The sequence below is a fragment of the Typopeltis vanoorti genome, chromosome 1 (genome assembly GCF_054136105.1).
Source record: "Typopeltis vanoorti isolate ZY-2024b chromosome 1, IOZ_Tvanoo_1.0, whole genome shotgun sequence".
Lineage (NCBI taxonomy): Eukaryota > Metazoa > Arthropoda > Arachnida > Uropygi > Thelyphonidae > Typopeltis > Typopeltis vanoorti.
In genome coordinates, this window is record NC_143549.1 from 58,281,351 (window position 1) to 58,295,275 (window position 13,925).

The 13,925-nt window shown below is 34.7% G+C and overlaps 1 protein-coding gene and 1 pseudogene across 1 annotated transcript in view; both read left to right on the forward strand.

Annotated features, from left to right (window-relative positions):
* Positions 1-9,730, forward strand: part of LOC150110013 (uncharacterized) — a 594,272-nt gene extending 584,542 nt beyond the window's left edge. The window contains exon 18 of the mRNA XM_090390616.1: positions 8,577-9,730. Coding sequence (XP_090246742.1) covers positions 8,577-9,630 — 1,054 coding nt within the window. The 3' untranslated portion in view covers positions 9,631-9,730. The remainder of the gene's footprint in view (positions 1-8,576) is intronic.
* On the forward strand, positions 1,925-2,018 carry LOC150110015 (U6 spliceosomal RNA; annotated as a pseudogene).
* Positions 9,731-13,925: the final 4,195 nt, after the last annotated feature.

Sequence of the window (13,925 nt, forward strand, 5' to 3'; positions counted from 1 at the left end):
AGATCCTCAAATTCCTCACGTCTACAACGGGAATCGAACCTGGGACACTCCTTCCCCAGGCATATGGTTGCGAAGCACAAAGCCACTAGGCTAACCGCGCGGTTCAAATTATTCATTATGATAATTTATATAAATTCATTCCTCATTATGAAAAGTAAACAAAAGATAAGCTGAGTTGTAAAGTTGTGTTACAGCATACATGTTATACCCACAGTCAAGGAAAGCATATTTCTGTGTAATTATGTGTGATGTATAGTGAAAATTAAAGAATACATTACTCACTTCTGTTTTATCATAACATTTAGTTTTTTAAAACATTACTTATAACAATATTTATATAAAGTAGGCTTATACCTTGGGCAATTAAAATTTTTTGTGTGGCTAGTAGATTTTAGTTGTATTTCTGAAGCTCTGTCCATAAATACAGAACCTTACAGACTGGATAAACATTTGCAATTTGACAGCACATTTGTATACATTGAAATGCAAATGTTTATTCGGTGTGTGTGTGAGGAAATGCTGGCAGAAGTTCTAATTCAGGTTGGTAACTGGAACATATTCACTGAAGTACATTTCTGATCAGTTTGGTTATGGAACTTGCCATATCTAAGACTTTTTCCAAATATTTCAAGTGAGATGAACTGTGCAGTGGTCCATATGAAAACAGTTACAGCAAAATATATTATTTTCAAGTGTAATCAGCATCCCAAACTTACTTGTTAAGTTCTTGGCCTATCACACTTGGAACTTCTGAAATCACTGTTGGCATTTCCTTAAATTTCGAGACTCCTTAGCATAAACATCTTAAATGTTTTTGTAGCCATCTTCACATTATTCCCTTTCTTGAAATTATAAACATATGCTCAACATATTCTTCTGTCACCTGCATCCTTTCTAATGTTCAGCTTTTAAAACTGGGAAAATGTTAACTCATCTATGTTGAAATTTAACTGTAATATCCATGTACATTAGCATAGACATATTCTTAGTGATATGGTTGGCTGAGTGGTTAGCATATCCGCTCTCCAGCCAAAAGGCTGTGGGTTCGCCTGCCGTGGGCATGGATGTTTGTGATTGTCTGTGAAAATAGTGGTGGTGGTGGTCAGTGGTAGATGACGCTGGTGTAGATGATGAAGGTGGTTGCAGTTTGTGGATGGTGGAGGTGGAGAGTTGTAGAGCAGATGCCCTCCCTCAATGAGTCTTTGGACTCCTTGGAGGTGTGAATAATAATAATAATATATGCTGAAAAGCATCATTACTTTGGAATGATCTGAACAATTATCATGCCCTGTGCTAAACAAATGCACTTGCCCATGACAAGTAGATTTTACCAACTGGTGAGTAGCTGCAGACTGGAAAAAATATAATATATATTTTATTTAATAAAAAAAAAAAAGAAGAAAAAAATAATTTTTTTAAACAAAAATCTTTTGATTTTAAGAAAACACAAAAGTACAGTTGTTTTTTTTTTTCCAAGTTCACAAAGAAAATACAGAAGAGTGTGTAATATAAAGACCCAAGGGCTATACTATAGTAGTAACAAAAATTAATTATATTTTCCAAAAAAAAATCAGTGCAGTTTTTACAGGTCTTTCTATTCTTATTATCTTATTATTTATTGGCTTCTTCTAGGAAATGTTCTCCAAACACTTCACGGTATGAAACTCCTACTTATTAGGATATAGTATTGCAAAAAATAAAATAAAATACTTGGGGGGGGCGGATTTTAGAGATTAAGTACATTTTTTTATCTTGATGAGAGGATAATAGGGTTTTTCTTACAGAAACTGAGATCCCTCCCCCCCCCCCCAAAAAAAAGACCAAGAAATGCATGAAGTTAACCGATATAATAAGCTCACTTTATTGCATAATCCATAATGAATACTAGCTAGGGGAAAGAAGTTAACTGAAAAATTTGTCATTTGTTTTTGCTTTTGCAGTACATATTCTAAAATTGAAACAATGTAGAAAAGAATAACATGACCCCAACACGAAATTATGAATTGTTCCACTTTTTTTTCCCCCCCATGTACAGTTCAATTTGTAGGTTCTATATCTTCTTGTTCATGTGTGGGAACTTTAAAAGAAAAGACATAAAGTATTTTGCAAGTTATGCTTCATCTATAATCATAGGATATATTTTTCTTTGGTGACACAACTATAAAAAATTATAAGTTATTGTACTTAATTAAGTACAGTAAAAAAAATACTTTCTTGATTATAAATATTAAAGTTCAACTTCATATTTTCACAAAACTGTCAGATTTATGAAACAGTATTAATGCTGAAAGGACATTGTGAAATAAGTTATATTATTGCATTGAGGGGGGGGGGGACGTTTCAGTCTGCTGTTGTAGTAAATGTGCATCCTATGATTTGAGGATTACAAAAATTTTTAAATTAAATTTATTTGAAGTTGTTGTTATTTTCCTTTAATTTTTTTCAGAATTATATATTCAGATATGTTATTTTTTTTGAAGTAAACTGAACATCATTTCATATCCTTCAACTGGGTTACATCCATCATTTAGTAATTTTTCATATATCAGAAAAAAAAATTAACTAAGAAAAATAAGGAAACTGATATTTATAATAGCAGGTGGTCCCATTGAAACAAAAAAAAAATTTGGACATTTCCTGAAGCACTGTATTTTTTTATTTTTTTATTTTTTTGAAATTTGTCTTACAACAGTTTGCTTAAAATTGGAAACGTTTTGAAAATTTCATCTGTTTTGCTCCTTTCTTTGCTTTTTCAGTGTCATAAGTAATATATATGAAGTCCAGAAGATGAAAGTTGATATGTAATTTTTTCTAATTGTTTATGCTTGTCTTTTTCTGTCTTCATCATCATCATTTTCTGGTGTACCAGATATTATGACAGTTCAGTACAGTAATATATCATGATTAATTACAATACAACAACTTCTTTCCAAATTAGATAGTTCTTCATAGGTTGAGGTTGTTTCAGGTAGTGGACTCTTCGCTCTGGTTGTCATCAGAAAACAGCAGAGTCCTTGTATAACTGAAGAAGATCATGCCTAGCTGGCATGATCTTCTTTTGCCATCATCTTGCATTGTAGTTTCAGTCATTACTGAATGCAGTCTTAGTTGACTGAGTCCCAGATTACTGACTAATACCCATTTGGGAATGATAGAGTTGAAAGTGAAAGTGATATTTGATAGTAAATTGTATCTGAGAGATACCGCGAACTCCGATGTCAGTATAGTATTGGTTTAGTTGTTGTTGTTTTTCTTTGTTCAATAATTTCTAGATTGTAAATAAATAAACCTGAAACTGCAAATAAATAAACCATCATCATCATCATCATCATCATCAAATTCCTGCCATGTACCCTCAAGGGGTGTACAGGATATGACAGTACTACATGAAAAAATTACATCATTACTAACTTCCTATCTACAATTTTCCTCCAAATCAGTCTGTTACTTGTCAAGACTCCAACATTATCAGATCTTATATTTCTATCATCTAAGGCACTTTGTACCGTATCAATCCACCTATATCTTGGTCTTCCTGCCAACCTGGCAGAGAACACTTGTTTTGCTAATCTTTCCTCTCCCATTCTATTTAAGTGACCATACCATCTGAGATTAGCTCTGCTAATGCATTCCTGGATGCTGACAATGTCAAGTTCTTTCCTAATATCCTCATTTTTAATATGATATTGCCATTGATGCCATCTGTTCACGCCTCTAATCTTTCTCAGGACTCTCATATCTGCGGTCTCTAGTCTTTGGTCAAGTGTTTTACTTCTGACCCATAAGTTAAAATTGGTTTGAACACAGTCTTGTATACAGCTAATTTAGTGTTCCGACTAATTTCTCTCTTATTCCATATGAATTTATTCAATTGACTTTCCACGATACCAGCTTTGCTGATTCTGTTGTCTATTTCTATATTTAGTTTACCATCTTCAGTAAAAATTGTGCCTAAGTAGCTGAAATGTTTTACTTGTTCCACAGGTTCTCCATTCACAACACAGTTGACATTTTCAATGATTCTGCCTATTTTCATTGTCTTTGTCTTTTTATTGCTGACCTTCATACCATATCTATTACAACAGCTATTCAATTTAGTCAGAGAATCTTGCAGACTTGTAGCGGATTTATTTAGAAGTATAACATCATCCGCATAAAGCAAAGAGCTGACATTAACATCTCCAATTTTGATATCAGGTTTAATACCACATTCCTTCATAATGTGATCCATATAGATAATGAATAACAGAGGGGATAATGTACATCCTTGTCTCAAACCAGATTTAACATTAAACCATCTTCCTGAACTTCCTTCAATTCTAACTGCTGACTCACAACTCAAATAAAGACTAAGTATTGCTTGATATAATGCCCCATTGACACCATATAACTGCAGCGTATTGAATAGCTTCTCTCTTGGCACCTTGTCATATGCCTTTTCCAAATCGACAAAACTTAAATACAGATCTTTGTTATATTCCCATGCTTTCTCGACTATTTGTCGTAAAGTGAAGATCTGATCTTGACAGCCTCTATTTGGCCTGAATCCAGCTTGTTCTTCACCAAGCTTTTCTTCCACAATTCTTCTCAACCGTTTCTCAAGTATACTTGCATAGATCTTGCCGGGAACACTCAGTAGGGAAATACCTCTGTAATTCTCACATTCAGTCTTATTTCCCTTTTTATATATGGGTACTATGAGAGCTTTACTCCAATCATCGGGAATTCGTCCCTCTGTCCAGGCTTTCTGAACTATGCAGTGCAGCCACTGTAAGACTCTTATACCACCATACTTCAGCATTTCTGGTCGAATATCATCTATTCCTGCTGCCTTTCCACATTTCAAGCCTTTGATGGCTTTTTCTACTTCAAGTATGGATATGTATTCCTGACTGCATGCCTGGTCAGTGTTTTTTACCACTGTGCTGTCATCACTGCTTGTTTCATTTAGCAGTTTTTCAAAGTAATTACTCCATACTTCAAGGATATCTTTTTCTCCTGTTTTCATTTCACCTTTATCATCTCTAATTCCTTTTACAGCACACTTTCCTCCATTCCTAAGCTTCTTCAACAACCTCCAGAATATTTTGCCACCTTCTTGATATTTATTTTCTATATTCTTACCAAAGTCCTCCCATGACTTTTGTTTAGCCAGTTTTACACACTGTTTAGCTTTCTTACATTTGTCTCTGTATTCTGTAAGAGTAAAAGCTGACTTATTTGCCAGGAACTTTTGATATGCTTTCTTCTTTTCCTTCACTGCCTCTTTAACTTCCTGTGTCCACCAGGGAGTTCTGATTTTTTTATCCTTGCACACAACCTCACCACATGCCTCTCTGGCAGAATCAATCAATGTTTCCTTCAGAGTTTGCCACTGAATCTCCAAGGTTTGATTCCTGTTCTCAAACTCTTTCATTTTCTTTTCAATAATATTTCTGTATTTTAGTCTACAGTTCACATCTGAGAGCTGCTCAACTTTTATTCGCTTTAAAACTTTCTTACATGTTATTCTTTTCAATATGAAATTCAATTTTATCCTGCTCAAGACTAAATAGTGATCACTTCCAATTTCAAATCCTCTGTACACTCTGGTGTCCTGCACCAGGGAGAAAACATCACTATCAACAATAACATAGTCAATGAGACTTTTCTTATTCCTAGTCTCTTCTCTCCATGTGAATTTGTGCACATTTTTATGTTGGAACATGGTGTTAGTAATAACCAGTCCATGTCCTGAGCAGAAATCCAACAGATATTTGCCATTATTATTAGCTTTGCTCTTTTCTCCAAATTTTCCCAAAATATTTTTGTATGTCTCACAATCATTTCCTACTCTACTATTTAGATCCCCAACAAGGACCAACTTTTCCTTTTTCATTGTGTCAGTTGCTTTTTCTAAAGCCTCAAAAAAATTCCTCTACTTCTACCTTAGTAGAACCTTCTGTGGGACCATAGGCACAAATAAGTCTCATTGTCCAGTTCCCCATTCTCATATTTGCCCACATTACTCTACTTGAGACTGACTGCCATTCAAGAAGATTAGCCTCGTATTTTGTGTTGAATACTATGGCTACTCCTTCTTTTCCTTGATTGTCATTGCCTGAATATAACATTTTGTATTTATTGCTCAGAAAGACCTCACCAGTTTTGGTCTTTTTTGTTTCGGTCACCCCTATTATGTCGATCTGGTACTTATCTAATTCCTCAGCTAGCTCCATTTCTTTGCCATTCAGGCTTCTTACGTTGATAGTACCGATCTTTAACTCTGGTGATGTTGAGTTGGGGTTTGTTTTCATATTTGTTCCAGTAGCTGACTTTTCGCTGTTCGCCCTGGTTCCCTGGCGAAAACAACGGGGGCCTTGTTTAACCGGGCGACGCCCCAGCCGGCATGAAATTTTGTCATGTTGTACCATCATTTTTTATTTTGATTTAACCAATAAGAATACAATTTGGTCGGCTAAATCCCAAATTGCCAGCCCATCCTCGTTCATTCAGTATCAAAGTAGATACCCAACAGGGTGCACCACGAGAAGGTGAGGATTGGACATTAGGTCAGAAGCCCTGGTCGGTTCTCCGCATTCCTTTAAAGGCTATGTGGAGGTCTCCTCTCAGTTATACAGCTTTGACCCTTGATAAACCATCATGTATTATATTTGCAGAATGATATAATCACGTAATCACAAGAAAGATATTTATTTAACCAAATATTTCGGTCTGGAAATAGCAGACCATCGTCGGTGGTATTACAAGAACAGTTTAAAAAATATACAAGCTAGAATACTAACAATAGATCGTTGAAATTAGAACATGCCGCGTGATGTTATATCACTAAGTATGAAACGAAATATTTTGAAGTAGAAACATGATTGAATTTGCTATTAAAAAAAAAAAAAAAAAAAAAAAAAAAAAAAAAAAAAATTAATGAGTAATCTTGATTAGGCTTTCCCAGATTTTTGATATAGATATGCAGTCATTACGATTCAGGTTGGGATGATGGAGCAAGGCCTCCACGCTTTCCTTGAACAAACGTTCGAACCTATAACGGGATCTATGTAAGAGGCGCGTTTTGGACCAAAGGATGCTGTGGTCAGTTTCAATCCCGTGTTGAGCCAAACCAGACTTTTCAGGTTTATTGTGAAGAATGGATGATTGATGTTCTTGGATTCTTTTTTCAAGAGAACGTCCAGTCCAGTCTTACATAGATCCCGTTATAGGTTCGAACGTTTGTTCAAGGAAAGCGTGGAGGCCTTGCTCCATCATCCCAACCTGAATCGTAATGACTGCATATCTATATCAAAAATCTGGGAAAGCCTAATCAAGATTACTCATTAATTTTTTTTTTTTTTTTTTAATAGCAAATTCAATCATGTTTCTACTTCAAAATATTTCGTTTCATACTTAGTGATATAACATCACGCGGCATGTTCTAATTTCAACGATCTATTGTTAGTATTCTAGCTTGTATATTTTTTAAACTGTTCTTGTAATACCACCGACGATGGTCTGCTATTTCCAGACCGAAATATTTGGTTAAATAAATATCTTTCTTGTGATTACGTGATTATATCATTCAGTCTTATGTCGCAAGTATCCTTAAAACAACAAATATTATATTTGCAGTTTTTTTTTTTTTTTTTTTTTTAAATTTCATTTTAGCACATACTAGTAATGGATGTATCTCTCAGATACACACGACCTACGCTGCAATTTTTTTTTGACGGCGACCTCCTCAGGGTTAAATGACAGTTTGTAATTTTAGAAGCTTCAGTATTGTTTTTATTATTTAGAAAAATAATTAATTATATAATGTCTTTTTAATTTATGTTCCTTTAGCATCATTCTTGAACCGATATTTTTGAAAAACAGTAATAAACTTTCTGCCAAGAATTAAAAATTCCATTCTTGTTATCCCTTATTCACACTTCATTTTTTTCTAATTCATTGTCAGAAATAAAATCAATGAAAAATCATTCATGATATAAAGCATCCATTTAAAAATGTTTGTTAACTACTAAATATGTTCTTATAATTAAGTGTTTGCACTGTGACAAATTGTCACATGCCCCTTGATACATCACCTGGAGATAATGCAGAGTTTGGAATAAAGATCTCATAATAAAGACCTTGAATCTGACCAGTCTGTGATATACTGAAAATTTATTCAAAATAAACACAAAAAAAAGAATTTTGACTTGGTTTAGATTATTTATGGCCATTATTTGTCCATTTCTGATGTAGACTTATCTCTTGAATTCAATAATAAACAATCTTCATTTCAAAATATTCTCTACATTTTTAGCTTGAAAATGAAGTGGAAAATATCATCTCCTAGAGTTGAACACAAAATTTTATTCACTCTTTAATAACTAATACTTTTATTGCACAAATTCTAACTGTAATGGTAAGCTCAACTTTCTTTCCCCTTTTTGGTTGGTTTTAACCATTAGAAATATAATTAATAGGTATTCTTTTCCCATCTTTGTTCTCTCTCTCTCTCTAGTACTTTTAAAGTTATGTTATAGACTGATTGTTTGAAGTATTATTTTTATAATTGTTGTTATTATTTTATTTCACAGAGACAGAGATGCTCGTTTATTACATCAAGCAAGGACTGCTGCAAATCTTCAGAATGGTGAAGTCAGAGAATGGGATAGGATTAGAGAAAGAAGAGAAGTAGCACGATCTCCAGTGTTTGGAATTCATAGTGGCACCTCCAGGTATGACGGTGCTCTTCCTAAATTAGACATTAAAGTGAAACAAGAAAGGAGGGATGATGACATTGTTAAAAGCAACAGCAAGTTATATGTTGGAGAACGTAAAAGAACTGGAAGCACACCTCACACCGAAATTGAAAGTACTACATTAACTAGGAACATTACTCACAACTCCATGACTTTGAATACGCTGGAACGTACTCATGCTGTGGGACCACTCGGATTAGTTCCAAAAGACCACCCACATTCTCAGGTGTCAGCACCATGGGGTCCTCTTGTGGTATCATCACCAAGTGCTACTACAACTGTAACTGGTGCCACCGATCACTATCGTACTAGAGATCTCTTGCAAACCAGAAATCTAGAGCAAGAACGTAGATATGAATCTTTGCAAACTGTGATGCCTGTGTCCTCTCGAAGTTGCTGTGGTAGTACTGAATTAACTAGACAACTAGCTGGACCACCAGTAACTGATCTTGATCGTCAGCTAATTGACCGGGAACATCAGGTTGTAGCTTATGACCGCACCAAGCTACTTCCTCCTCCCCTAAGAACAAATGATCCTCCATACATAGCTCCGCCACCCTCTTCAACGTTACCCCCTGCCTCAGTGTCCGGTTTCTTTTCTCCTCCAGTTAGTCCATATCTGAACAGTTTGTGTACCTCTGCCGTTAGAACCAAGACTACAGCACCTACTGTTGCCGTCAATGGCCTTCCTCCACCTCTGATCCCATGCACTTTCCCTGTACAGAATCATGCAAATTTCCATGGCAACAGAGTCCCTTCCCCTCTTCCGCACAAACTTGGGGCCATCACGGGCTCTAGTATTGCGAACTTACACGAGGCATACTTTCCAAAGGATAGGCGAGAAATGAATGGACATCCTACAGATTTAGACTCACATTTACGATTATGACAGATGTCTAACGTGTTAGTAGCTGGTACATAAAAGTTGTGTATATATTTTCTTTCTGTATGTAAAATATGCACTGACAATAGAATCATGTCTGAAGTAAGTGGGTCTCCTTGATGTTTATCCTCAGTCACATTACAAAGAAAAAATTACGTAAGTTGCTGTGCCGACATCGGAAGTACTTTCTTTCAACCTATGTGCCTTGTTATGTACAGTGATGAGTCTTCAAAACTTAAAGGCATGTGGATTGAAAGATCTGTTTTATATAATTTATGTTAAATGGTTGAATTGAATCGTTCATCGCAGTTGGTTTTGATAAAAGATGTTGGTAGCAGAATATAATTTGCAGAATCATTTAATTGTTGTGTGTATATTTCCTGTATTTCTTATTACAAACACAAACATACATGAACACGCATAAAAACAAATATTGGAATAACTTATTTTTAATCTCTAGTTTAAACATTGCACATACAAAAGCAAATACTGGTTCTGTATTTTGAAGAGAGGTTGGAACTTCAAATGCACCCAAATTAAAAATGGATAAGCAACATGCTAAATTATGTTAATTTTCCATAATCACTAATAAGATATTCTTCATACACACACATATAATAGCTTTTTTTTAATGTAAAGTAATTCATTTTCAGTTATGAAATATATACAATACATTAAGGCCCATTCCTTGAGATTATATGATATAACTGATTTCAAGAATGTTGTTCTTAAAATCAGGGATATCATTTATCGGTTATCTTATAGATGTTGAAGGATTTTCATCCTCCTTTTCAGTGATTCACAGATAATTATTCCAAACTTTGCTTGTAAATGAAACATTATTTCACATTCTTGAAAATTATCTGACGTGATTGCTTTTATGTTTTATAATTTTTTTTTCTTTCAGAAACAGTGTGTGTTTAGCGGAGATAGATTTTTAGTGGGAAAAACATTCTTTTACTGCTAGTTGTAATTGTCATATTCTCTCAAGACAGCATTAAATGTGATACACATATCCTTTAACCAACATAGTGACATAATTTTGTTTCTTTCTACCAGAATATACTGTATAATCTTCAACAAAGCTGTTCGACAATTGGACCAGTATGTCATATAATTTCAGATTGGTAAAAAATATGAAATACTAAAGAAATAATAATTTCATAATATATTATTTTTTAAGTTTTAATTGCATTACTCATCATCACCAAATTCTTATAATGCATCCTCAAGGCTTACGAGAGGGTACCCTAAAATAACCAGAATCTGAACTTGTCATGCATGCATTTTCTAGCTGACCACAAGGAACTGTGTGTGTGTGTGTGTGTGTGTGTGTGTGTGTGTGTGTGTGTGTGTGTGTGTGTGTGTGTGTGTGTGTGTGTGTGTGTGTGTGTGTGAAATTTTGTTTTCTTTTGGGCTATTGTTATGCTTCAGCAAGCCTTTAAGGATGATGCTTTAGGGTAAATGCAGGTTTACAAGGGGTTTTTCCCATTTCAAAAATGGGGACGTGTCAGTTGAAGACCAACCACAATCTAGCTGACCTTCAACAAGCCAAAATTATGAAAACATTGTAAAGGTTTGGCAGCCAATAAATGAAAATTGTTGAAAGACCATTGAGCAAGTTTCTAAAGAGATAAATTTGTCACAGAGTTTGTGCCAGCTAATTTCAACAGAAGATTTGTAAATCAAATTTGAAAATTCACTGAGACCTAAGAAGGCATGTCAAGTTTGATTAAATTTCAAGAAAATGTTGATTTTTTTTTTTTTTTTTTTTATGTGAATGGAATTGTGCACGAAGAATTTGTTCTTCCTGGACAGACAGTGAACCAACATTTTTATCTCAGTGTTTTGAGAAGATTGTATGATAGTGTGCAACGAAAACAGTCAGAAATGTGGAGTGTGGGGAGATTGGTTGCTGCACCATGACACTGTCCCAGGCCACATGGCCTTGTCTGTCCAACAGTTCTTTATGTAAAATAACATGGCAGTTGTTCCCCACCCTCCCTACTCACCTGATCTCTCTCAATGTGATTTTTTTTATCCCCACAGATAAAGAAAAGTTACTCAAGGCCATAAACAATATTCCAGTTGTTTCCATCAGCAGAAAAAATGTTGGGACAAGTGCATAGACTCACATGGAAAGTACTTTGAAAGAGAATAGAATATGGTATTATAAACTTTAATAAATTTAAAAAATAATAATAATTTCGGTTATTTTTGGGTCCCCCCTCATATACATGCTACTACAGTAGTACTGAAAGATGTTTACATTATTACTAACTTCATGTTGACAGTTTTCCTCCTGATTGATCTACTACTTGTCAAGGCTCTAATACTGATATATATTAGATTTTGGCCTCTAGATCTTTTTCTTCTTCTTCTGGATTATTCTCCTGCCATTCTGGCATCAAACAACTGTTTTGCTAGCCCTTTCTCTCCCATTTTGTTTATGACGCCATGCCATCTTAGATTAGTTCTACTCATATATACCTGAATGTTATGTTGTGTGAGTAGGCATATTCTATATTACTTTTTTTTTTTGAGCACAACTCAGTTTGTATTAATATGTGTCCTAATAGATAATGATGATGATATGACTTTTAAACCAATTAAAATTGGTTTAAAATGGGGGGGGGGCAGAACTTTCTCTTGTGATAGTCCTCATAGACTATGTGTGATTGGAATGGATTGTCATTGGATGTTATGTGTGCAAGTAGCATGAATGAATTCAAGAACAGGTATGACAGCTGGTGCAAATAGTATGGCCTCCCTCGATGAGTTCCTACTCCCTGGAGGTCTAATAGAATATCCTCTACTTGTACAGGTGTATTAATTACTGTACTTCATCGTCCTGATGTTATCAAAATCATTCAGTCATGCTCAGCATCCTTTGCCATTTTTCATTGTGTTTCACTCATTTGCTTATTGGAATCATTACTATCTGCAAAGAATTTCAGTATTTTGTCCCTTTGCTTCTGTTTATATCATAAGTAGCAATGAATTAATACCATACGTATCACAGTTTCCACACAGAAGTGTTGTTAGGTTTCAACAACACTTCCACCTTATTGTATCAATATAGACCTATGAATACTGTTGTCACCACTGTGAATCTTGCTCAGAAGCCATAGTTGGGATTAAATGTTACCAAAATAAGCTGAGATAATGCTAATGCTAAAGGAGGTGCCAGACCATCCAGAAAAATAAAACCTTTTTTTTTTAAAAAAAAAAAAAAAAAAGCAGCTTCTCTTAAAAACCAGCCTAATACCAAGATATGAGAAACCATTGTTCTTAGAAGACCTCAACAACTAAAGCCTCTTGCTAGAATGCAGAGAGGGTTCACTTCCTAGGACTTCAGGCTTTAAGTCTAATTCTTTCTCTTTTTTTTTTTTTTTTGGAGGAGGGGGAAGGGAATTGCTGTAAGCATGTCACTTTTTTATATTATTACATGACATTTCCAAGGACTCATTGCAGGAGGGCACGCTATTCTACTGTCACACATCTCACTGCCTCCCCCCTACTACTTAATTCTCCAAATACACACGACACTATCACCATCAATGCCATTACTGCCCATCAATAACACCAGTATTTTTTGTCCATAAATTGTGATAGGCATTAAATTGCTGAATGAATGAATTAAAAACATTTAATTCAAACTGGCAAGAAATTATATTCTTCATTTAATCCTTTATCCAAGTGTAAACAAACAAACAGGTAGGTTATGAGTTTGTGTGTTATAATATAAGCAGTGTGAGGAATAAAGGGATGAATTTGTACCAATAAAGATGTGTGCCTAAAATTCAGTATAAGTGAAACATGATTGATTGGGAATGGTGTACTGACAAGAATAATAGAATCCTTCCTTATTGATAGGAAGCATCAGAAGTAAGGAGAAATGCCATTGATTATTGAAGAATGGTACTCACTTAGGGTGGAGATGCAGGGGAAGTAGTGCATTTGAGTTACTGTAAAAGTGAACCGGATGAGATATTTAGGGAAATGTTATAAATCAAGAAATGTAGGTGATGACAAGGAAGTGTTTACAGATTGGTTTAGTAAATAAGAAGGTAACCATTATGGATCATAGAATTTAGAATGAATAGAATTGGGAGCACAGGAAATGCATTTCTGAGCATAACTACTCTACTTAGTGTGCAACCCATGAGGATCAAGAATCTTGGATTTCATTATTGCATCAGTGGAGTGGATATTATTATTAAAATTATGTTTAGCTAGTGAATAATAGGAGTATCTAGCAATGTTTAGTCATATGAATGATAACATTCCACATGCATCCT